Genomic DNA, 25,468 nt, shown 5'->3' with positions numbered 1-25,468 from the left:
CTGGAGGTGTTCAAGAGAGGATTGGATGTGGCACTTGGTGCCATGGTCTAGTCATGAGGTCTGTGGAGACAGGTTAGACTCAGTGATCCTTGGGGTCTCTTCCAACCTTAGTGATACTGTGAGACTGTGAGACTGTAATAGTATGAATAATAATAACCCAAAGAGAGCATTTGCTGCAGCAGAAGCCCTTTGGCTTCAGAGGATTTGTAAACATTAGCCCCTGAGAAGGATTTTCAGTTCTCTGTCATGTAAATAAGATCTTTTCAGCAGGCTGGCACTTCACCTCCCGGTCCTGGATTTGAGGGGTGGCTTTGTCCCCCACCCCAGGAAGCCCACAGTTCCCAGCAGGGAGCTCTGGCACCCGTGCTTGATACCCATCAGGAGCTTGGCTGCGGTGGTGGGAGGCAGGGGGGTGAAAAGCAGACAGAGGAGATAAGAGGGTTGTCAGCCCCTTTGCCTTCCAGCCTGTTTGCTCAGCGATGTGGAGTGCTGGGACTGAGCCACCACCTCCCTGCAGACTAAACAGTTGCAGTGTTTTCTCCCATGACCTAAAGAATTTAGTAAAGGGTCCTGGTATGAAACTTTACACAAACTCTGGGTGCCACGAATATCTCTGACTGGGGCTCTGTTAACCCCTTCAGTTCCCTCCTCACCCATGCAGCTTGGTCTCTGGGCAGCTGAAGGGAAAGACCATCTCAGGATGAATCTGGATGGCTGCCTGCAGGACCCACCATGGTCTCCCACCCACTGTGTTTCAAGCATCTCTTTTCCTCCTCCTCCTCCTCCTCCTCCTCCTTTATTTTCTGCTTCTTGCATTCTGTTAAAGCAGAAAGCCAAGATCTCTGGTCATAGTGGAGTTCTGCAGGCTTCAGTTCAGGGAGGACATGGACATACCATGAGGGTAGTGGAACACTGGAACAGGTTGTCCAGGGAGGCAGTCAAGGCTCAACAGGGCTCTGGACAACCTGATCTAGTTGAGGATGTCCCTGCTGACTGCAGGGGAGGTTGGACTGGATGAGTTTTGGAGGTCCCTTCCAACCCAGACCATGCTATGATTCTGTTGGAGCAGGGCCAGGGCAGGCCACAGCAATGCTGGCAGGGCTGGAAGGGCTCTGCTGGGAGGCTCCAGGCTGGGAGAGTTGGGCTTGGTCAGCCTGGAGAAGAGAAGGCTCCAGGGAGATCTTCTGGTGGCCTTGCAGTGCTTCAAGGGGCCTAGAAGAAAGCTGGGGACAGAGTTTTTGTCAGGGCCTGTAGTAACAGGACAAGGGGTGATGGTTTGAAAGTAAAGAGGGAGATTCAGGGTGGAGAGAAGGAAGAAATGTTTGACACTGAGGATGGTGAGAGCCTGTCCCAGGTTTCCCAGAGAATTTGTGGATGCCTTACCCCTAGAAGTGTTCAAGGCCAGGTTGGATGGGATCTTTGAGCAACCTGCTCTAGCTGTCCCAGCCCATGGCAGGGGGGTTGGAATTAAATGGTCTTGGAAGATCCCTTCCAACCCCAACCACTCTATGACTCTGCCTCCAGCATTAGCAAGCAGAATCCATCCACCATCCTCCACTGGAGTCCCAGTTATCACCCCAAGCTGACCCTGGGCATGGGGTGGTCATTTTTTTAGTCACAGAAGTGGCCTCAGAGCAGATGCTAGGGATGGTGTTGGGGCTGAGAGCTTGCTCTGATGTGGGAAAGGGCTTGAAAACTACTCATCAACCATCCTTAACCTTATAAACCAGCACCCATACACTGGCCTGGGGGATTTCTTCAAACCAGCATTGTTTGATGGTCCTACCATGGTTTTATACTCTCCTGTGACTCTCCAAGATGTCATTAGTTCCCTGTGTCTGTGTGTCCTGCTCTCTGTCCATATCCCTCGGCTCACTGCAAGGTCCAGCTGGGGCAGAGGATGTTTTGCTGCCATTTTGTGGTTGAGTCTGGGTTCATGCAATAACAGGGCTTTAAAAGTGCTGAAAGACCCTTTGAAGAGTAGGGTCCAAGTGGAAGTGTGGAGTCTCCTTCTCTGGAGTTACCTTTGGAGATACTGCAGACCCACCTGGGTATAGTCCTGTGCAGCCTGCTTTAGGTGACCCTGCTTTAGCAGTGGGGGTTAAGCCAGATGATCCCCAGAGGTCCCTTGCAACCTCCTACCACGCTGTGAGTCTGTGATAAACTGCTGTTATCTCGCTGAGCTGACACCCTGGCATGTGTCTGGGAATCCAGAAAGGTGCTAGGTGGGAAGGGCCACAAGGAGAGTTAAGGAATGAGGAAGACAACTCTGTCACCCTCGTGCTGCTGGAGGAGGTGCTGACAGACATCCTGTGGTGAAGCAACCAAAGCTCCCAGAGCAGCCCACTCTTTTCCAGAGTTTTTCTTCCCTGTGCATTCCCACTTGAGAAATATTTGGGGGTAGCCTGATTCAAGCCTTGGTAGCTCAGCAGAGATGGGAGTGTGTTCTGGTGGAAATGAGGTTTGCTCCTGCTCAGCAGCGAGCTCTGCTGAGCTGTAGGGCCTGGTGTCTTCCCAGGACATGGCCATGCCTCAGTTCTCATGCTTTTCTCTCCTGGACATGGAATTGTTCAGATTGGAGGAGACCTTAAGGATAAACTATTTACAACCCCCCAACCCTACCATCTCCAAGCTTCCACTGAGACAGTGCTCCAGGATCCAGGTGATCCTTCCAGTGCCTGTGATTCTGTGAGCCCTGCCAACTGCTAGGTTAACAGCAACACTCTTCTGTTTGCACATCCATCATTATGTTCCCACCTGGGTGCTCTAAACCTCAACTCAATCAATAATTAACTGCTTGCACCTCTGCAGCCCCTGAGGACCTTAGAGACATTGCTGGGTGAAGCTGTGAGACACCCACGTTGGGTTTGTAATTGCTGTTGATCCCAGATCTGGAGCCAGACAGAGAGGTCAGGGTGAGAGCCGGGGGCAGGAGGTTCAAGTGACCACCCACTTGTTCACCCTGAGGTGTTTGGAGACACAGGAAGTCCCCACAGCTCCTGTTGGCTCTGGTTATCTGCTGCCTTGGTTAGCCAGACTTGAGGAATTTATTGTTCATGGATGTTGCTAATCCTGGGAGTGTGCTCAGCTTCTCCTTTAGAGGAACCAGGAGTTTTCTGGCCATGCTTCTCCCTTCTTGCCCAAATCCTTTCAAGAGTGTTTGTCCAATGGCTGCAAGATCTGTGGTGGTTTGTCCTTCTAGAACTGGCCAGTGGCAGTTAGATCAAGTTCAATATCATCTGGTGAGCAGCTGATGGGTGGTAGGTGCCCACAGGGAGGGGGTAACCTCAACCTCCACCATGCAATGCATTTTGGAGACCACTGTGATGGGAAACATTCACAGAGCTGTGGCCATCATGAAACCAAGTCCATGCTGAAGGCCACCAGTACAAATTGCTGCTGTTCCCAAAGTGCCCAAAACACCACCAGAAGGAGCTGGTGCAGATTCATAGGATCATAGGAGGTTAGGGGCTGGAAGGGACCTCCAAAGCTCATCCAGTCCAACCCCCCCCATAGAATCCAGCCCAGGTCACACAGGAGCACATCCAGATGGGGCTTGAAAGTCTCCAGAGAAGGAGACTCCACAACCTCTCTGGGCAGCCTGCTCCAGGCCTCTGGGACCCCCACAGTGCAGAAGTTCCTCCTCATGCTGAGCTGGAACCTCCTGTGCTGCACTTTCCATCCATTGCCCCTTGTCCTATCCCAGGGTGCAGCTGAGCAGAGCCTGGCCTTGTCCCCTCCCTCCTGACCCCCAGCCCTCAGCTATTTATAAGCATTCATTAAATCCCCTCTCAGTCTTCTCCACCTGGTGCAGATCCAGCTTGGAGGAAACCACGTGTTGAAAGTCCGTGGGAGGGAAATGCCTCATGGCTGGGTGAAGCCAGGACCTTTCTGAGGCTGGGTTCAGGGTGTCAGCTGTAGTTTAAAAGCTTTATCTGCTTTGAATGTCAATGGCTCCTTTGTTGGGGTAATAATAATTGCCAAGATTTGCATGTCTCAGTCACACACCCCAGAGCACTTTGCAGGAGGAGATGAGTAAAAGGCTCCCCTTTGCCAGCTGGGAAATCAGGGTACAGAGGTGAGGGGAGCCCACACTGGACTGGAAATCATGGAATCACAGACTGGGTTGAATTGGAAGGGACCTTTAAGGGTCATCTAGTCCAGCACCCTCTGCCACTCAGCTGGGACATCTGCAACTAGAACAGGTTGCTTAGAGCCCCAAACAGCCTGACCTGGAATGTTGCCAGGGATGGGACATCTCCTACCTCTCTGGGCATCCTGGGACAGGTTCTCAGCACCCTAATCCTGAAACAGTTCTTCCTTCTTTCCAGCCTGAATCTCCTTACTTTGGTTTCAAATCATCACCCCTTGTCCTGTCACAACAAGCCCTGAGAAAAACTCTGTCCCCAGCTTTCTTCTAGGCCCCCTTTAAGTCCTGAAAGGCCACCAGAAGGTCACAGGGTCACAGGATGTTAGGGGCTGGAAGGGACCTCTGGAAATGTCAAGTCCAACCCCTCAGCCAAAGCAGGACCATCCAGATGGGTCTTGAAAGTCTCCAGAGAACATCTCCCTGGAGCCTTCTCTTCTCCAGGCTGCCCAAGGCCAACTCTCTCAGCCTGGAGCCTCCCAGCAGAGCCCTTCCAGCCCTGCCAGCATTGCTGTGGCCTCCTCTGGCCCTGCTCCAACAGCTCCCTGTCTGTGCTGAGCACTGCAGAGCTGCCCCAGCACTGCAGGGGAAGCCTCACCAGGATGAGGAGCAGGATCTTCTCCCTCAACCTGATGGCCATTCTTCTGCACCCCAGTGCTACAAACTACTCAGCTCACTGGATTTTACTCCCCAGGAGGCATAGCTGCACTCCAGAGCCTCCTCCAAGCCAAGATCTAAACACAAGGACTATTTGAATTATAAACAGGGGATAACATGGCAATGATAAAGGTGCAAAATACCATTGTTGGAGCCCTTCCTAGGAGGGTTTGAGGAGGCAGCAGGTGGAGAGTAGCTTCTGCAGGAGAATGACTAAGGAAGGATGACAGAATGGAAGGGGTTGGAAGGGACCTCAGGAAGGAGGCCCTCTCTGGAATGTTGTGTCCAGCTCTGGGCCCCTCAGTTCAAGAAGGACCTCAGAGAACTGCTTGAAAGAGTCCACAGAGCTGCTGCAGGCAGTGGAATGTCTCCCTGCTGAGGACATGCTGAGGGAGCTGAGGGCTCTGTAGCTTGGAGCAGAGGAGCCTGAGGGCTGCCCTCATTCCTCTTGATAAAGATGTGCAGGGCAGTGTGGGGAGGGCAGAGCCAGGCTCTGCTCAGGGATGTCCAAGGACAGGACAAGGGCAATGGGTGCAAGCTGGAGCAGAGGAGGGTCCATGGGAGCAGAAGGGAAAACTTTCACTGTGAGGGTGGCAAAACACAGGAGCAGGCTGCCCAGAGAGGTTGTGGAGTCTCCTTCTCTGGAGACACTCAAAACCCACCTGGATGTGTTCCTGTGTATCCCACCCTGGGTGCTCCTGCTCGGCAGTGGGGTTGGACTGGATGATTTCCAGAGGTCCCTTCCAACCTCTAACATTCTGTGATTCTATGACCTCTGGAGACCATTGACTCTAACCTCCCTGCCCAGGGCAGGTTCACCTGCAGAAGGTCCCACAGGAGCACATCCAGGCAGCTTCTGAATGTCTCCAGAGATGGAGACTCCACCAGCACCCACAGGGATGCTGTCCCTGATCCCTCCTCCAACCCATTTTATTTGTCTCAAGCCCTTTCCAAAGAGCCATTTAAGGCTCCTGCCTCCTGTAGCTCACTGCCAGCAAGACCCAGGGCTTAGCACAGCCTCTCTCAGCTTTCTGCATCGCTCACAGCCCTGATGTCCACGCATTGGATGTTCCTTTCTGACTCAGTATTTCCTGCCTCCCTGACAATGCCTGAGTAAACAGCAGAGCTGCCAGAGGAAGAGCCCCGTGCTTACAGAGCAACAAAGCCCAGATTGTGTCTTTTTTCCTTTCCATCAGAAGGTGGCAATGCTTAAATTAACCCTCATCTTTATCCTACCCTCTTAACGTGCCACTGATGACCAAAGTCAGCCACGAGCTGGTGGGCCCAGAGCTGGGGAAAAGTTATTTGGGACTTGTCCTTAAAAAAGGGTGGCAAACTCCCAAGGGATGAGCTTTGAGCTGCAGCTGTCCTGGCAAGTGCTTAGATGCAGTGGTAAAATGCTGCTTCTTATCCCACTTGACTTTGCCCACCTAGGGTGGCAGAGGAAGAATTTCCCTCCTCTCTTAAGGTGTCCTCTTGGCTCTTCTAGCTTGGTCCTAGTCTTGGAGAAGTCTCCTCTCTGGGCCAGGAAAGGATATGCATTGTATGAGCTGCATTTGCCTTGAGATAGATACATTTTGGTAGGACAAGAGGAAACAGCCTCAAGTTGCTCCAGGGGAGGTTTAGGTTACACAGGAGGAACAATTTCTTCCTGGAAGGGTTGTCAAGGCCTGGACCAGGCTGACTAGGGCAGTGGTGGAGTTGCCACCCCTGAAGGGATTTCAAAGCTGTGTAACTGTGGTGCTGAGGGCCATGGATTAGCGGTGACCTGGCACTGCTGGGTTAAGGGTTAAATGTGGTGATCTTAAAGTCTCTTCCAACCAAAACAGTTCTTTGATTCACTAGGGTACAAGAGTGGAGACCCCCCAAAACAAGGCATTTTCTATTTCCATTGCTACCAGGAGTTTCAGCCAAGCTTAGAAAGGGTCCCACAAGGGATGTCAGAGGGTGGGCTGAGCCATGGCCCATCTCTGCATGCACGACCAAGGGCCACCCCTGACCTACCCAGCGGGCATGATGAGGCCCAGTGTGACGAGCACGCATAGCCTTCAGGTTTATTCCCCAAACACGTCCTCTGTGACCTCTTTACAGGTCCCTTTGGCATCCCCACACTTGCTGCATGGTTTCCCTATGAACTCTTCTCCCAAACAAGCCAGAGAAGGGAAGGTCAGCCCCGCTACCTGGTATAAATACATCTGATTTGAAGCGATAGGCGCTGGAGGAAGGTCATCCGGTAAGTGCGCCCAGATTATCCACAGGGCAGAGCACCCCCAAATTAGCAAGACAATTCATGTTTAAAAATACAGCCAAACTGATGGGAGATAATTTGCTCACTGCCCTGACATCACCACCCAAGCATGGGGCAAGCCAATCCACGGGTTATTTTTATACCACTCCAGGAGGCATTTCCAGAGCAAATAAAGTTCACTGGGCAGGGCAGTGACCTGGGCCGTCTGGTTGCAGCGCTCTTCAGCCTCCTCAAGGCTTCTCATCAGTGGTGTGGAGGTCTGTGGGTCAAGGCATGGCTCCATCAGGCAAGCAGGACATGGGTTTTGTGCTCTGCTGAGTTGTTCTGAGCTACCAGCCAGCTGTTTCCTTCTCCCACACTGTCAGGCTGGCTCAACCCTTTGTTTGCATGGCCTTTGGAAGAGTGACTGAGTCGCTCTCCACATTCCCCATGCCCACTGTGACACTCACAGGTCCTGCCTGGAGCACAGCCAGCATGTAGCCAGGTGAATCACATTCATAACTCTGCTGACCAAATTACCTAGATGACTACAGTGGTCTCCTTGAGCATGGACAGCCCAAGGGAGGTGGGACACACTGTGCAAGCAGCATTCTTGTTGGCTTGTCCATCTGTGCTTGCTATGGTACTGGTCAAACCTGCTTTCTGGAGGACAAACTGAAGGACAAAGCTCCCCAGGCCACCTTCCTCATGCGTGCTTTGACTCTGGTGTAGCACCACCATGCAGAGCCAAAGCAGGTGGATATCCCAGGTCTGACTGCCATGGCAGTTCAGGTTTTGGTAAGCTCAGCTCTTGCCTGTAGGCAAGCACAGAACCATAGAACCATAGAATTGTCAGGGTTGGAAGGGACCTCAAGGCTCAGCCAGTCCCAACTCCCCTGCCATGGGCAGGGACACCTCACACTACAGCAGGTTGCTCACAGCCACCTCCAGACTGACCTTCAAAACCACCAGGGATGAGGCTTCCACCAGCTCCCTGGGCAACCTGTGCCAGGCTCTCACCACCCTCATGGGGAACAACTTCTTCCTCACATCCAATCTCAATCTCCCCACTTCTAGTTTTGTTCCATTCCCCCCACTCCTGTCATTACCTGACACATGGTCCAGCAAACATGATTCCTACTTCAGGCAAGGTGAAGAAATTGGTATCACCCCCTTCTTTTTTTGGCAGAGTACATGCAAGTTGCCTTCTTTGGTGAAATTTGCCCCAATCTGAGGCTGCAAATGGAGCAAAATTATTGCTGTGGTATCACATATTGAGTGAAAATGTTCACAGTGTCCTCTGCATCCATCCTCTGCTCCATCCCCTGCTCCCATCCTGCATGGAGGTACTGCAAAGTCTGTGTCAACTTTGGCAGAGAGGACCCCACTCTCTTCTCTTATGCAAGGGTCTTCTTCAGCTGCAAAGCTGGGAGCTGACTCTTCATTGATATCTCTGCTGGGTGGCATCACCCACTAGATGCCACAGGATGGAAAGACCTGGGGGTGCTGGTTGACAAGAACTGAACATGAGCCAGCAGTGTGCCCAGGTGGCCAAAAAGGCCAATGGCATCCTGGCCTGTATCAGGAACAGTGTGGCCAGCAGGAGCAGGGAGGTCATTGTGCCCTGTGCTCTGCATTGGTTAGGCCACACCTTGAGTCCTGTGTCCAGTTCTGGGTTCCTCCATTTAAGAAGGACATTGAGACTCTTGAAGGTGTCCAGAGAAGGGCAACAAGGCTGGGGAGAGGCCTTGAGCACAGCCCTGTGAGGAGAGGCTGAGGGAGCTGGGGTTGCTTAGCCTGCAGAAGAGGAGGCTCAGGGGAGACCTTCTTGCTCTCTGCAACTCCCTGAAGGGAGGTTGTAGCCAGGTGGGGGTTGGTCTCTTCCCCCAGGCACCCAGCACCAGAACAAGAGGACACAATCTCAAGCTGCACCAGGGGAGGTTTAGGCTGGAGGTGAGGAGAAAATTCTTCCCAGAGAGAGTTGTTAGCCATTGGAATGTGCTGCCCAGGGAGGTGGTGGAGTCACCACCCCTGGAGGTGTTCAAGAGGGGATTGGATGTGGCACTTGGTGCCATGGTTTAGTCATGACGTCTGTGGAGACAGGTTGGACTTGATCTTTGAGGTCTCTTCCAACCTTGGTGATTCTGTGATCTCTTCCTACCCAGCTCCCATCCCAAGCCCAGTGAGGTTGGGTTGGTGGTGGTGGTGTGGGATTTTGCTGGGTGGTTGCTTGGTTTGATGGGATGTGGTTTTAACAGAAAATGGTTTTTTAAAAGAGAAAACACTGAAGGGTGAATTTTCTCTCTTGCAAGACTGATGTGTTTGGAGCAGGAACAGGAAGGAGGAGTGTTTCTTGTGGTGGTTTCTATTCTTTCCCAAGTAATCTGAGACCACAGAGCCCATGTGGTTATCCCAGGCTGCTAGGAATTTCCCACTGTGCCCCAGGGATCCCAAAACGCAGCCCAGCTCCTCAGGCACATCAGTGTGGACCTTCTCAGGCAGGACAGGGAGCTGCTGGGAGCCATCCAGCCTGGGAGGGGCAGAGTGGCTGAAGTCAGATGGGGATGGTGTGTGAGAAACAATCATAGACTCAAAGACTCATTTTGGTTGGAACAGACCTTTGACATCATCAAGCCCAACCAAGATCCAGTATCTGAAGGGGGCTACAAGAAAGCTGGGGAGGGACTTTGAGGATATCAGGGAGTGATAGGACTGGGGGGATGGAGCAAAACTAGAAATGGGTAGATTCAGATTGGATGTGAGGAAGAAGTTGTTCCCCATGAGGGTGGTGAGAGACTGGCACAGGCTGCCCAGGGAGGTGGTGGAAGCCTCATCCCTGGAGGTTTTGAAGGCCAGTCTGGAGGTGGCTGTGAGCAACCTGCTGTAGTGTGAGGTGTCCCTGCCCATGGCAGGGGGGTTGGAACTGGCTGAGCCTTGAGGTCCCTTCCAACCCTGACAATTCTGTGATTCTGTGAAGATGCAGGAGACAGCTCAGTGCCAGCAGATGAAGAGGCCTTGGGGCAAACAGAAGGAGCTCCAGGGTTCAAAGGGTGCTTTTTGTACCAGGGTGGAAGTGGCCAGTGGTTGACTTCATGGGTGGGGGAGGCTGGAAGTCCCCAAGGGTCATGGGATGTTCTCACTTGGGTTTTGAATTTCTCAGTGATCAGGAGGTCACTTTTCTTTGACTTCTTTTCATTAAAGCTCCAGTGGAAAAACTCCAGAGGGAGTAATCTGGTAACCCTGGGGTGATCAACCTGAGCTGGTACATAACCCTCTCCTCCACCACCGCCCTGCACTTGGGCTGGGTAATGAAAGGATGAACTCTGCAAACTCCCCCAGAGAGGCTGAAAAGACCCAAGAGGATTTGGCTGTAGCTTGACTTTGGAGTCACAGACACAGTTGGGCAACTGGCTCATAGAAATGGGTGTAGAGAGGAATTAGTCATGGCTGTTTGGTTAATAAGTGCCTCAGTTCCTTGAGGAGACTTTTCCCTGTATATGCAAATGTTTTATTTCTTTTCTTGCCTTTTGTGATGGAGCACATAAATAGCTCCTGTCTTGGATCTTCTCTGCACACAACCATCATGCTTTGCCTGCCTTTCTTCAGCAGCTTCTTTGCTTGCATTTGAGTGGTGAAATCATGGAGTCACAGCAGGGTGGGGGTTGGAAGGCACCTCTGGAGATCGTCTAGTCCCACCCCCCCTGCCGCAGCAGGATCACCTGGAGTAAATCACACAGGAACACATCCAGGCAGGTGTTGAATGCCTCCAGGGAAGGAGACTCCACAACCTCTCTGGGCAGCCTGCTTCAGGGCTCTGACACCCTCAAAATAAAAATGTTTTTGCTTGTGTTCAGGTGGAACCTCCTGGGTTCCAGTTTGTGTCCATTGTGCCTTGTCCTGTCACCAGGTACCACTGAGCAGAGTCTGGCCCCAGCCTCTTGCCCCGCACAGGTCCTTTATCTCTTGCTGAGCATTGCTCAGATCCCTTCTGGGGCTGCACTTCTTCAGGCTCAACAGCCCCAGGGGCTCTCAGCTTTTCCACCTCACAGAGATGCCCCAGGGCCCCTCAGCATCTCTGTAGCCTCTGCTGGATTCTCTCCAGTAGTTCCCTGTCTCTCTTGAACTGTGGAGCCCAGAACTGGATGCAGTATTCCAGTATTCAGAGGCAAGATCTCCCATGTGTTATCTGGGGCATGAGAGTGAACTTGGGTGTGTGGTGGCTTTTCTGTCTCCCTGGCTTTGCAGAGTGCAGCTGCAGGTTGGAGCTTCACCTCAGAATAAACAGAGATGGAAAAGATACAAAGGGAATTTATTTAGCTGCTGGATGTCAGATGTTGTGAAGCTGATCTGGAAGCACATGGTGTTTGAGCATCAGCCTGTCCTGTGTTTTAATTTCCCCCTGTTTTGTGTCTAACTCATTTTTAGTACCAAGGAAAGGTCCCTATGGAGACAGACAGGGAAAGTCTCATGGGACATCTTGCTAGGAGCTCTGCAGCATCTCTGAGAATGCCAGGAACCCCTCTTAGCTCTGAGTGTGATGCACTTCCTGGTGGCATCCTCTAGAAGGAGCTTGGTTTGCTTTTCTGTGTTGCCCCTTGCTCTTTGCCACCCACTCCCAACACACACACACACACACATAACCCTTTTCACATACAGCCTTTGGGCAAACCCTTTTTCCCTTGTCTCCCCAGCTGCAGGTCTGAGTGTTTCCCTGCACGCTTCCTCCTGATGTTGTTCCATAAATCACGTCATTCAGATAATCCTTGGTCATGGCAACCATCAGCTCAGGAGCAGGATGACCTTTTAATGCCAAGCCCAGGCTGCCCTGATCTCCTAGTCAGGCAGGGAGCCAGTCTCTGCTGCTCTGTCATGAGATCACAGAAGGGAATCAGAGAATCAGAGAAAGGTTCGGGGTTGGGATGCAACTTTAAAGGTCATCTGCTCCAGCCCCTGCGTGGATCTGGGGCATCTTCAGCTAGGTCAGGCTGCCCAGACACCCATCCAACCTGAAACTGCAGGGAGCAGCCAGGCCATTAAGATGCTCCTGGCCAGACACTGGGTGTACTGAAGGTACTTGAGTTGATGGGCTTTCCAGTTCCACCTGGACCACCAAGCCCATCACGGCCAGAACCATTCGTGTCCTTTCCCCTGCATTTCACTTAACCTCTTCATTGCTGCCTTTATTCCACCTCGGCTGTGCACATGGAGCAGAGTCCCCATGCCTGTCAGAGGGGGAGGGCAGGGCCCAGGGGATGCCAGCTCCAGTGCAAGCTGTGACAGTTGTTGCAGGGGTTGGTGGTGGTGTTTCTACAGTACCTGCTTGCTGGTGGCTTGGCTGTGTTGAAATTCCAACCGCTGCGGCGTGCGTTGAGTAATCTCCCCGCTGTTACTAAAGAGTCAGTCTGTCTGACTGTCTGTCTCTCTTCCTCCCCCCCACCCTGAGTTTCTGTTTCCTCCTACTTCTCTCTTTAGACAGTCCTGTGCTTCTCCCATGGCGTTGTGGTTTGTCTGCTGAAGCCCTCTTGTCTCTGTCCCTCTTGCAGAAGGATTTCACCATGCGGGAGGAGTTGCAGCAGCGGGACGTGGAGCGCTGGCTGGGCTTCATCACCTTCCTCTGCGAAGTGTTTGGCACCATGAGGAGCAGCACTGGAGAGCCCTTTAGAGTCCTTGTCTGCCCCATCTACACCTGCCTCAGGGAGGTAAATGCCTTCAGAGCTTGTCCTTCTCCACCATTGCATTGCAGTGCTGAGGTGTCCCCCATCAGTAGATGGTTCCTAGAGGTTGGCTTGGCCAGCATCAACAGCTCTCACCCCAAAAGCACCTGTGTCTGCAGGGATGTTTGGCCTTCCCTGCATATTGTGTTGCTGCTGACTAAAAAGCACATGCTCCAGAAAGGCCTCATTGTCCAGGGCTTTGCAAAGTCCAACAGCTGTGACTGCAAACCCAACGTTTGTGTCTGCAGACCTGCAAAGGACCCTACCCATGGGACTTAAAAAGGTTCTAGAAAGCAGGTACAACCACCTGGGTAGATGAGACAGACGGAGGGGAGGAAAGAGGGAGAGAGATGAGGTCCCCTATGTCCTCACTCCCCACCTAGTTAAGCAGAAACCCAGCCCTGCTACTGGGGCTGGGGACATTTCACAACCTGAGCTCATTTTAGAGCCTGAGCTCCCCTTGGTTCATGGTGCAAAAACCTCAGTGAGGACAAACAGAAACAGCAACTCAAGTGTTAGCTTTCAAGAGAGCAGGAGAGGGTTTTCCCCCACCTTGTTTTCACGATGGTTTTGCCTCCTGCTGCTCTCTGTAGAAGGCTTTCCTCGGGGGGAAAAAATCCACCTCGTTGTCCAGGGTAGGAGCTGTGGATCTCAGACTGTCCATAGTACTGTAAAAGGAGTTCTCCACCAAACCTAGGTTGCAAAGGAAGGATAAAGATAATTCTGACTGCTCTGCACACGTGGGAAGCTCTCTCTGAGTGCAAACTCATCACAAACATTTTACCTTCACAGTAGTCCTGTGGGTAGGGTTCACAGACAGTGACTGGAGCAGTGAGGAAGACTCCCGGCATCGTGATGAGAGACACACACCCAGAGGAGGAGGGTGGGAGAGGGATGCTAGGAATAGCACAACTTGCCCAGAATCTCTGCCCACAGCTCCATGTGTCAGCCTACACATAGTGCTGCATGGGGAGATGGTGGTGTCTAGCAAAGTCCCTGTTCCCCTCTGCTTCCCTCCACAGTCGTGACACAGCCCAGCCCTGGTTCTGACAGGACCTTTCCCTGCCCACGCCTGGCTGCCCTCCTTGTGCAGCCCAGGATGTGATTGGCTTTCTAGGCTGCAAGTGCACACTTACAGCCCAGAAAGCCAGACACATCCTGGTTTGCAGCAGGGTGAGGGAGGTGATTCTCCCTCTCTGCTCCACTCTGCTGAGCCCACAGCTGGAGCTCTGGGTCCAGCTCTGGAGCCCCTGTGCCAGGAAGGATCTGGAGGTGCTGGAAGGTGTCCAGAGCAGGGCCAGGAGGAGGAGCAGAGGGCTGGAGCTGCTCTGCTGTGAGCACAGACTGAGGGAGTTGGGGTTGTGCAGGCTGGGGAAGAGAAGGCTCCAAGGAGACCTTCCTGTGGCCTTCCAGTGTCTGAGGGGGGCTCCAGGAAAGCTGGGGAGGGACTTTTTAGGCTGTCAGTGATAGGACTGGGGGGAATGGAGCAAAACTAGAAGTGGGGAGATTGAGATTGGCTGTGAGGAAGAAGTTGTTCCCCATGAGGGTGGTGAGAGCCTGGCACAGGTTGCCCAGGGAGGTGGTGGAAGCCTCCTGCCTGGAGGTGTTTGCAGCCAGGCTGGAGGTGGCTGTGAGCAACCTGCTGTAGTGTGAGGTGTCCCTGCCCATGGCAGGGGGGGTTGGAACTGGCTGAGCCTTGAGGTCCCTTCCAACCCTGACAATTCTATGATTCTATGTCACCACAGTCTCTGACATCACTTTGCTGGTGCTTGGGGACGTGGTGGTGATCTGGAGGTGCACAGGAGGTCATGGATTTGATGTGTCTGGGATATTTTTTGCTACAGGGCATCTCCATAAAAAACTTCTAGTAACTGTATCAAGAGATCACCCTTAAATTTGCTCCTTTAAATGACATCTCCCTGCTCCTTAGTGGGACAGCTCTGTCCCTGTGGTGTCATTTTGTCAGAGATGAAGACTCTTAGCTGACATGGGTGAGGCTGAGCCTTCCAGCTCTTCTGCCCAAAATGATTGATCTGTGACTGCTCATTCTGGAGCAGTTTCATGATGCAGGGGGGTTGGTTCTGGTGATCTTTGAAGCCCTAACATCCTGGGATCCTATGTCCCTTTTCCATAGCTCTGGGATGGGTTTTGGTCTTGCTGCTGTCTAGTAATCCTGACACAGAGGGCCAGGCCACAACAGGACCACCAGTCCATCAGTGGCAGTAGGCTGCCAGGCTCTTAGATGGTTGCCAGAGCTGAAGCCAGGCTGTAGACACAGCATAAGAGGTGGTGGTGAGCCCTTCCAAATGCACCCAGGAGAGAACAAGGGACATGCTGGAGCATGTCCAGAGAAGACCAGTGGAGCTGGGGAAGGGACTAGAGCACAAGTCTTATGAGGAGCAGCTGAGGGAACTGAGATTGTTTAGCCTGGAGAAAAGAAGCAGGAGGGGAGACCTGGCTCTCTATAGCTCCCTGAAGGGAGGTTGGAGCCAGGTGGGGGGCAGTCTCTCCTCCCAAGAGGTAAGTGATAGGACAAGAGGAAACAGCCTCGGGTTGCACCAGGGGAGAGTTTATGTTGGACATGAGGAAAAATTTCATCCCTAACTGATTGTCAAGCCCAGGACCTGGCTCTCCAGGGCAGTGGTGGAGTCCCCATCCCTGGAGGGCTTTCCAAGCCATGTGGATGTGTTGCTGAGGGACATGGTTTGGTGGTGACCTGGCAGTGCTGGGTTAATGGTTGGCCTTCATGATACTAAAGGTCTCTTCCAACCAAAACAATTCTGTGGTTCTAATTGCATAGGCTGGCTCCATGCTCCCCAAGATGCTGGAAACTCCCTTACCACAGGATGCTCATCCCTTGGTGAGCTTCATGAAGCACATAGCCATGTGTCCCAGGGCAGGAAGGTGTCACCATGCCCTGTTTAAGGTTTAGGATCTCCCCTTGCCTCAGTGACACGTTCCTAACACGTAGTAGCACTCATCATGGTTTTTTGTTTCCCCTTGCTGCTGATCAGCACATGTGTTCCCATGTACAAGCTCAGCCCCTTGCCCCTAACACCTTCTTCTTAGGACACCCCCAAACAAACTCCTCTGTGCTGCCCACAATCACGCTTAGCTCCCTCTGCATCCATCCACCCATCCTTTGACCATAAATCATTGCCAGAGAGGAGATAACATCTTTCCCCCTGCCTGTCCTTTCAGCTCCTCTTGCTTTTTAGTTTCTCTGCCTCTTATTTTTTATGTTTTTTTCCTTTTTCCCTTTTCCTTTAAAAGTTTAGTCAGACTCAGCCAAAGGTCGATGAGGGAGTGAGCTAAAGGAAGGGGAAAGTTGCCTGACAACTGAGGCAGGAATGTTTCTTCCCTTCCCCCAGCACAGCTTCCTCTCTCCAGCTCCTTTCCTCCCTAGTAAAAGCTTATTAACACCATCATTAATTGTGGAACTGGGCTGGGTGGGAGGAAGTTGAGGATGGCAGAGAGGACATCAGTTGTGGGGTGGACCGGTGAGGAGGAGCTGGGATGTGGCTGGGGAGTGGAAGGTGGCAACACCAAGGTGATTTATTGAGCGGTGTGGATGGGTTGGTTTTGTGGGCTGGGAAAAACAAAACAAAGCAAAACAACAGCCAAAACAACAAATAGATCAAAAGAGATGTTCATTTCAGGCAAGGCTGGAGTGATAAATGCTGGGGTTTGGAGGGTAATCAAAGCAACCTTCATCACTGTCCTTGGGGAGTGGGGAGACCGCTGCGTGCCGATGGTGGCCACGGGACGGGTGTTTAATCATGGCAGAGGAAATTTGGGTCAGGGATGCCACCTCGCCCCAGGCAGGGCCTTGGAGCCAAGGGAGTGGCTGTGCCCCTTGGCACAAATGTGGTCCACACCAAAGCCTCATCCCCGGAGGCTCTGCTGCATCCTCCTCTGTGCCCATCTCTGTGGTGGAAAACGGGGTGGGGTGAGAAGGAAGGGGGATCTCACAATATCCAACGAGGTGACTTCACCTCACAGGAGCTGAATCCTCCCCCCACCCCAAAAATCAAAAAGTTTAATTTTCAGAACCATTCTGTGGGTTTGGGCTGAGATTTGGACAGGTGCAGAGTGTCACAGAGCTGTCAGGGTTGGAAGGGACCTCAAGGATCAGCCAGTGCCAACCCTCCTGCCATGGCCAGGGTCACCTCACACTACAGCAGGTTGCTCACAGCCACCTCCAGCCTGACTGCAAACACCTCCAGGGATTAGGCTTCCACCACCTCCCTGGGCAACCTGTTCAGGGTCTCATCACCCTCATGGTGTCCTCACAATGAAGTCTGGTGTGGTCAGTGTTGAGATTTTAGGCAAACAAATGGTTCACCAGGAGAAGTGAAAGATGTGTCCAGCTCTTGTTGCAGTGGTTTGGTGGAGCATGGTGAGTTTGGGTGGTGCTTTAGATCTCTGTCAGATGGCTGGAGTTAGCAACAGTGTGGCCAGCAGGACCAGGGCAGGGATTGTCCCCCCTGTACCCAAGCCCAGCACAAAGACCAGCACTGAAGGTGGTCTGGAGCAAGGAAGAACTTTGATGGTGAGCAGAGGAAAGCCCCTTTGCAGAAGAGAACCAGAGGGCTACTGCAGCCATCAGATCTGAGGAGTTTGGGAAAAGAATAAGAAAGCAGAGAAGTTAAATAGAAGTAAAAGAAAGAGCTTTCCTCCTGCTTGGAGCTTCAGGGAACTGAGGTGAGCCTGGAAGAAGGCATTGCTCCCAGGAAAGCCTTTCCCCAGGGATGGTTGTGATGGAGCCAGGGCAGCCAGGAGGTTGCCTGCCTCCCACCCTGGCTGTTCTCACATGGCTGGCATCTTCCTCTGTAAGTCATTCATCCAGCTCAATGAACACACTAACAGCTTTGGGAAGTTACCCTGGCTCACATGCTTGATGGTCTAAGCAAGAAGGATGTCCCACTGCCTTCTCCCAGCCTTGCAGTCCGTCTGCTCTCAACTCAGACCTCATTTAATTGGGCAGAACCACACCAGGTTTGTCCCTGTTCACCTCACTCTGCCCCTCCAGGGTGGTGGGGAGCAAATAGCCTGAGAACATGCTGGCATCCTCACCACCCCCAAAGCCCCTGTCCCATGGCCAAACACAGAGGACCAGGTTCTCCAGTAATACTTCATGCTGCACATTCCCCAGAACCAGGTAGAAGCAGGAGAGCAGCCAAGGGAATTTGGTTCTTGCAGCCTGGCCATTTCTTCTCTTCTGTGGCCTGCAGCCAAGTGTTGAAAAAGGGGTTAAGAGCAGGGACCAGCAAATGTCAGCTGAACCACCAAAGGTGCAGGAGCACTCCAGAGTCGTCTGCCTGGTGCAGCACATGCCCCATGGCTGCTGAAGACCTAAGGGTAATAAATACCACCACTTTCCTTGCTCTTCCCTAAGTGTGGCTGGAGCTGGGCTGCTCTTCATCCAGCTCCGTGCTGCGTCTGCGTCAGTGGGGTTGGCAGAGGCCAGCCTGCCTTGCTGCCCTCCCCACTTCATTCCCTGTTGCTGCTGCTGGGGAGGATAAGCATTAGGACAGGGACCTGAACCAGCTCTTGGCAGTGGCTAAGGTCTGCCAGGAGGGAAGGATCATAGCCAGCTTGGAGCCACAGCCATGCTCCGTGGCAGCCCGGGATAGACGAGCAGCCTTGGCTCCTCTTTGTGTCTCAGTCTCCTTCTCAGAGGACGTTGTTGGGATGCCAGCCCAGGAGGTGCCTCTGGGGCTGGGATCTGCCACCTTCCTGCCAGCCTGCTGCCAGGAGGAGGCTCTTCCAGCCAAGGTGTTGGGTGTCGAGTGCTGCTTTGGGTGCAGCTGTTTGTTTTTGTGACGCCGTTCCGCAGCCGGACCTGGTGCTGCAGCCAGGTAACCTGAGCAGGCAGCACAGCAGGGAGCTGGAAGCACTGGGCACAAAGCTCCAGAGGATGCCAGATGGCCGTGACACTGTAGTCATCCCAGGGCACCTTACTGGTTGGGGTCCCATGAGGGCAAGCAGCACAAGGTGCGCTCTGTCCCTTCTCGACCCCATAATGGCCCTGTCCCACCCCTGACCCATACTGCTGCACTCTTCTCCTGCACAGGACTTGTTGAACCTTTAAGGTTCTTCTCAACTCCTTCCTCCAGCTTGCTAAGGTCCCTCTGCAGTGTGGCCAGCAAGTTGAAGGAGGTTCTCCTCCCCACTGCTCTGCCCTGCAATACTGCCTGTGTCCAGTTGTAGTTTGAGCTGGGTGCCCCCCTGGTGTGTTCACTTCCTGTGTCCAGAAGTCCAGCCCAGAGGGATGGACACAGGAAATTGTGTATTTCCTACCATAATTCTTTGCACCACTATAAGATCCAGTGCGGGGTCTGGCACTTCCTCTTTCCTTCCCTCTCCGAGACTTGGTAACTGGGGGAGAGATCTCCCGGCCATGGGCCTGATTGGGCCCAAGGCCACAGGGGGATGGGCAGTCTCAGGCCTGGCCAGCTGAGACTAGCCCAGCAGAGGGAGGGGGAAGAAGGAGCCCTGGGGGTTTTGCATGCACCCTCAGGTGGGGATGGGATCTTTCTTTGTCACTGCGCTTTGGGTTTTCTGTAACATTCACTGCTTTCTATTTAAACTTTCATCACTTTTGCAATCCGTTTGCCTGAGTCGTTATTTCTGCCTGTGGTGGGGAGGGGATCTGCCCCAACCCATTACATGGGCCACCCAGTCCAAAAGAAATAGAGGACTACTGGAGAGAGTACAATCAAGGCACAAAGATGATGAGGGGCTTGGAGCACCTCTTTGAGGAGGAAAGGCTGAGAGCCCCTGGGGCTTTGAGCCTGGAGAAGAGCAGCCCCAGAGAGGATCTGAGCAATCTTCAGCAAGAGCTAATGGACAAGGTTCAAGAGGATGGGGCCAGACTCTTGTCAGTGGCAATCAGCAACAGGTCAAGGGGCAGTGGGCACAAACTGGAACCCAGGAAGTTCCGTCTGCACAGGAGGAGAAAATTCTTTGTTGTGAGGGTGCTGGAGCAGACTTCCCAGAGGGGTTGTGGAGTCTCCTCTGGAGAGATCCCAAACCCTTCTGGCCATTGTGATCCTGGGCAAGCTGCAGTGGGTGCCCTGCTTTAGCAGTGGGGGTGGACAAGAAGATCTTCAGGGATCCCTTCCCACCCCTTTCATTCTGTGATTCTGTGGAGAGCAGCTCCTCAAGCCCAATGAGTGGTCCCCTCAACTTGGTGTCATCCACAAGCTTCACAAGAGTTCCTCACCTCCTTCAGTTCATGTGTAAGGGTGCTAGAGAGGGCAGGTCCCAGGAGAGATGCCTCAGTGCTCCTCATCACTGGCCTCCAGGTGGAGTTGGGTTGCAGCCCAATAGCCACAACCCTCTAAGCCCAGCCACCCAATTGTTTTGTTTTACCTATCATAGAATGGTCTGGGTTGGAAGGGACCTCCAAAGCTCATCCAGTCCAACCTGCTCTGCACTCAGCAGGGACGTCCTCAACTAGATCAGGTTGCCCAGAGCCCTGTTGAGCCTCACCTTGAATATCTCCAGGGATGGGGCCCTAACCAGCTCCCTGGGCAACCTGTTCCAGTGTTCCACAGATGTTGGCCACCCATGACATCCCAACTTTACACAGGTAGATTGGGATCCCGGGCTGGCAGGGAGCAGCCTTGCTCCAGCACCATCCCACTCTCAGTGCCTGCAACTTGCTGGGGCAGGTTTGGATGTTGGATGGAGCTTTTAGGGGTAGTTTCAGAGCAGACCAAGGGAAAGCAGCTCATCACAGAGACACTAGTTAAACTGCAGAACTTTTTCATGCAGGAAGCTGTGGGTTCAGGAGCAATTCTTAGAGGTACCTCCAGCTTGAAGGGGGTTACAGGTGCTGGAACTGGGGGTATCCTCTTGAGCATTGCCACACATAGGGGTGGACACTGACTTGAGAGCAGTCTTGAGGAGATGAACTTGAGAGTGTCAGTTGATGACAAATTCCCCATGAGCCAGCAATGGTCACTGGCAGCCCAGAAGGCTGCATCAAGAGAAGTATGACCAGCAGGAGGAGGAAGGGGCTTCTGCCCCTCTGCCCTGCTCTGATGAGACACCACCTGGAGTACGATGTCCAGTTGTGGTATCCCCAGCGTAAGAAGGAAATGGAGCTGCTGGAATGGGTCCAGAAGAGGGCTGCAAAGATGATCAGAGGGCTGGAACCCTATGGGCACAGGGTGTGAGAGTTGGGGCTGTTCAGCCTGGAGGAAAGACAGCTTCAGGGAGACCTTAGAGCAGCCTTCCAGTACCTGAAGGGGGCTACAGCAGAGCTGGGGAGGGCCTTTTGACAAGGTCTGGGAGTGACAGGGCAAGGGGCAATGGCTTTGAGCTGGAAGAGGGGAGACTGAAACTGGAGGTGAGGAAGAAATTCTTTCCAGTGAAGGTGGTGAGACACTGGAACAGGTTGCCCTGGGAGACTGTGGATGCCCCTCCCTGGAGGTGTTGAAGGCCAGGCTGGATGAGACTTTGAGCAACCTGGGCTTAGTGGGGCGTGTGGGTTGCAACTGGATGATCTTTCAGGTCTGTTCCAACCCAAAGCATTCCATGATTCTACGACTTGACCCAAGCGAGATGATTTTATGGTGGTGTGTGGACACCCAGGGGCTGTGACTCACCCCCACAGAGGCAGTGGGGAGCAGACCCATCGGCCTGGCAGTGGGGCAGGACAGTTGCTCCTCTGCAGGAGCTGCCTCCTACCTCCAGTCTTGTTGGCAGAGCTGGTCTTGTTTCAGCATCGTTCAAAGAGTGCTGGCAACGCTCCCTTGCCTTCCCTGCCTTGGTGCAGGCTGCTAACTGAAAGCCTGTGGGGGGGTGGGTGGAGGGAGGGTAAATAGTCCCTGTCTAATTGCCTTTCCCCCACGTCTGGGTCTGCGGTGCAGCCTGTAGACAGGTTTCCACTCCCCTCCCTCCTCCTAGTGCCTGTTATCTCCTGGGGCCATGCTGGGTAATTTAGCAAAGTATTCTAGCAGGGTAATTAACGTCTAAACTTCAAGAGGGCACTGCCTTTTCACTGTCTCCTTCAGAGGAAGAGAGAGGAAAACCTTCCCGGCTCCAGGCAGATGAGCAAAGGAGGGTGGTGCTGGTTGGAAAAGAAAATTGTGTCTTTTAACCCGGGGTTTGGGTTATTGTATTGACTTTTCTCTTTTCTTTTCTTTTCTTTTCTTTTCTTTTCTTTTCTTTTCTTTTCTTTTCTTTTCTTTTCTTTTCTTTTTTCTTTTCTTTTCTTTTCTTTTCTTTTCTTCTCTTTTCTTTTCTTCTCTTTTTTTTCTTCTTTCTTTTCTTTTTTTCTTTTCTTCTCTTTTCTTCTCTTTTCCTTTCTTCTCTTTTCTTCTCTTTTCCTTTCTTCTCTTTTCTTCTCTTTTCTTTTTTCTTTTCTTCTCTTTTCTTTTCTTTTCTTCTCTTTTCTTTTCTTTTCTTCTCTTTTCTTTTCTTCTCTTTTTCTTTTCTTCTTTCTCTTTTCTTCTCATTCTCTTTTCTTCTTTTTCTCTTTTCTTCTCTTCTCTTCTCTTCTCTTTTCTTCTCTTCTCTTCTCTTCTCTTTTCTTCTCTTCTCTTTTTTCCTTTCCTTTCCTTTCCTTTCCTTTCCTTTCCTTTCCTTTCCTTTCCTTTCCTTTCCTTTCCTTTCCTTTCCTTTCCTTTCCTTTCCTTTCCGTCTCTTCTCTTTCCTTCTCTTCTCCTTTCTTCTCTTTTCTTTTCATCACTCTCACTTTTTAAAAAGCATCACAGATTGCATCATGTCAGAAGGGACCCTCAAAAGTCAGCTTGTCCAACACCCCTGCAGTCAGCAGGGACACCTCCAACTTGATCAGGCTGCCCAAGGCATCAGCCTATTTTGGGGCCAAAAAAAAAGGGTCTTTGTGTAGTGAGTGTGTAATGAGATGCTGGGGGGTTCAACATTATTCTCCTAGTCAGGAGAATGAGAGAGAATTCTTCCTTTTTTTGAGTGGGGGACGGATCCTGACCACACACCACCCTTTCCACCCAGGTATCTCCAAGAGGCTAGATCTGATCAGAGAAGATCTGTTCTTGCTTCATAGAATCATGGAATCACAGAATGGTTCAGGTTAGGAAGGAGCTGGAGAAGAGGAGGCTCAGGGGAGACCTCATTGCTCTCTACAACTACCTGAAGGGAGGTTGCAGCCAGGTGGGGGTTGGTCTCTTCTCCCAGGCCACCAGCAACAGAACAAGAGGACACAGTCTCAAGCTGCACCAGGAGAAGTTTAGGCTTGTTCTTAGGGAGAAGTTCTTCACAGACAGAGAGATTGGCCATTGGGATGTGCTGCCCAGGGAGGTGGTGGGGTCAGCATCCCTGGAGGTGTTTAAGGAAAGCATGGGTGAGGCACTTGGTGCCATGGTCTGGTTGATTAGTTTGGGTTGGATGATCAGTTGGACTTCATCTTGGAGGTCTCTTCCAACCTAGTTGGCTCTGTGATTCTGTGACCTTTAGAGCTCATCCAGTCCAACCCCCCTGCACTTAGCAGGGACATTTGCAACAAGAGCAGGTTGCTCAGAGCCCCAAACAACCTCACTTGGGGTGGTGCCAGGCATGGGGCATCTCCCACCTCTCTGGGCAACCTGGGACAGGCTCTCACCACTCTCTGGGTCTACTCTCAATCTCTCTCTTTTAGTTTCAAACCATCAGCCCTTACCCAGTCACAGCAGGCCCTGAGGAAAATCTGTCCCCAGCTTTCTTCTAGGCCCCCTGAAGCACTGCAAGGCACCAGAAGGTCTCCCTGGAGCCTTCTCTTCTCCAGGCTGCCCAAGCCCAACTTGCTCAGCCTGGAGCCTCCCAGCAGAGCCCTTCCAGCCCTGCCAGCATTGCTGTGGCCTCCTCTGGCCCTGCTCCAACAGCTCCCTGTCTGTGCTGAGCACTCCAGAGCTGCCCCAGCACTACAAATGGGATCTCTTACATCCCCTTCGGGCCTCCCCATCTAGTTTTCCAGAAACCAGTGGTTTGGTCTCCAGACCAGCAGCACTAGGACAAACTGGGCAGTGGTTTGTAGAGGGAAAGGATGGAGGGGGGATGAGAAATGCAGGTATGGGAGAGGGAAGGGATGCTGGAGAAGGAGGGAGAAAGGAGACTGGAGGTCATGGATGACATGGCAAGCAGAAGTGGGGAAATGTGGGAGTCCAGAAGAGCAGGACTGGAGACCTGGAGAAGCTGGGAGAAAAGTACAGGATTTAGAGCCAGCAGGGTACACTCCTGTGTGGGTGATGTGGAGCTTCTGAGCCACGGCAGGAGGTTGTGTGTGGGACAAAGTGTCTGCAGGGAGGAGGGATGGGCACAGGTCTGTCACTAGGACTGTGCTCCTGACAGGCATGGATGTCCCTTGGATTTGGGAGCAGGTGAGGACAGACCAGAGGGCTGCAGGATGCCTCTGAGCCCTGCTGCTCTGCTGAGTACTCTGTGTGCAGGAACCTATGTTCTTGGAAAGCTACAAGACTCACTTTGTCCCAGGACTAAAACCATGATGGCATCTTTTCTTCTTTTGACAGGGGAGGGGAAATGCCACCCTTGTTTCTCTGGGACTCGTGGAGAAGGCAGAGGAAGCAATTAGGGCAGATAAAGAACTGCAGCTAGATAGCATCTCACAGGATGGTCCCTCCTCCTCGCGTGGCTTTGTTTTTCTCCTTCGCCCTCCGTACCAGGCATTGTTACTTCCCAAAAGCCCTTTCAATGGGATGTAAACACAACTATTTGTGTCTGCCTCCATGCCTCGGCTCCCTCCGCAGAGCCAGGAAAAGCCGAGAGCGTCCGGCGAGCCAGGGTGGAGCCCGGCACAATCAAGCGCGATGGTCTCGCCGCTGTTTCTTTCCATGTTTTGTGTTTCCCCGGGACCCTTGGGATGAGATCACATCCTCCTCTCCCAGGGTTATTATGTCTTCAGCCTGGCAGGATGAAGCCGGCCGTCTGGGTGGCTCGATCTCCTTGTGTGCACAGACTGGATGGCTCTGTCCGTCTGTCTCACCCACCTTCGGGTGCTGGAGGTCCACCTCCGGCCAGCAGATGCGTAACCGCGAGGCTACTGTTGGATTGCAGTGTCTGGGCTGGTGAATGGCCAGATTTGCTTCAGCATCGTCTCCAGTAATTGCCTCTTAATGGTTTCCATCTTCACAGGAATCCCTTCTGCTGCTCCAGGTCCGGGGAGAGAGAGAGGGAGTCGTGTTTCATGGTTTCCCTTGTCTGCAGTGGAAAGGAGTAGGAGGAGTTTCCCATGACTGGGTACAGGGTTTTGTTCCTCTGGTCTTAGCTCAATTTGCTGTTAAGTACCTCCGAGTTCCTCAGGAGCCTGCCAAGGAGGATAATTAACATTTTGGGTTACTTCATGCAACAAACAAACTAATCTCTTCTTACCACCCTCCCAGGCAGTCCTGGTTGGGTGAGAATAGAGGTCTTGTCCTTAGCTGGGAGCAGCACTTGACTACAAAAGCAGTAGGTGCCACCTACCACACTCATGCAAGTTGCCCAAAATATCTTAGGGGAAGGTCTTCTTATGGGCTCAGCTCTCAATGCAGACAGGCTGGCACAAGCAGCTCCAGCCCAGAGCTCTGAAGAAGAGAAGGCTGAGAGGAGATCTGATCAATGTCTATCCATATCTGAGGGGTGGGGGTCAACTGGAGGGAGCCAAGCTCTTTTTGGTGGTGCACAGTAATAAGAGAAGGAACAGTGGACACAAACTTGAACACAGAAGGTTTCACCTCAGCATCAGGAGAAACTTCT

The 25,468-nt window shown here is 52.5% G+C and overlaps 1 protein-coding gene across 3 annotated transcripts in view; it reads left to right on the top strand.

The window, feature by feature from the left end:
* CTIF (cap binding complex dependent translation initiation factor) overlaps positions 1-25,468 on the top strand; it is a 218,403-nt gene that overhangs the window by 177,150 nt on the left and 15,785 nt on the right. For all 3 annotated transcript variants that reach the window (XM_054179023.1, XM_054179022.1, XM_054179024.1), the window contains exon 10: positions 12,575-12,730. In XM_054179023.1, the coding sequence (XP_054034998.1) occupies positions 12,575-12,730 (156 nt within the window). The remainder of the gene's footprint in view (positions 1-12,574; positions 12,731-25,468) is intronic.

The sequence above is a fragment of the Dryobates pubescens genome, chromosome Z (genome assembly GCF_014839835.1).
Source record: "Dryobates pubescens isolate bDryPub1 chromosome Z, bDryPub1.pri, whole genome shotgun sequence".
NCBI lineage: Eukaryota > Metazoa > Chordata > Aves > Piciformes > Picidae > Dryobates > Dryobates pubescens.
This window is presented reverse-complemented; position numbering and strand designations above follow the sequence as displayed.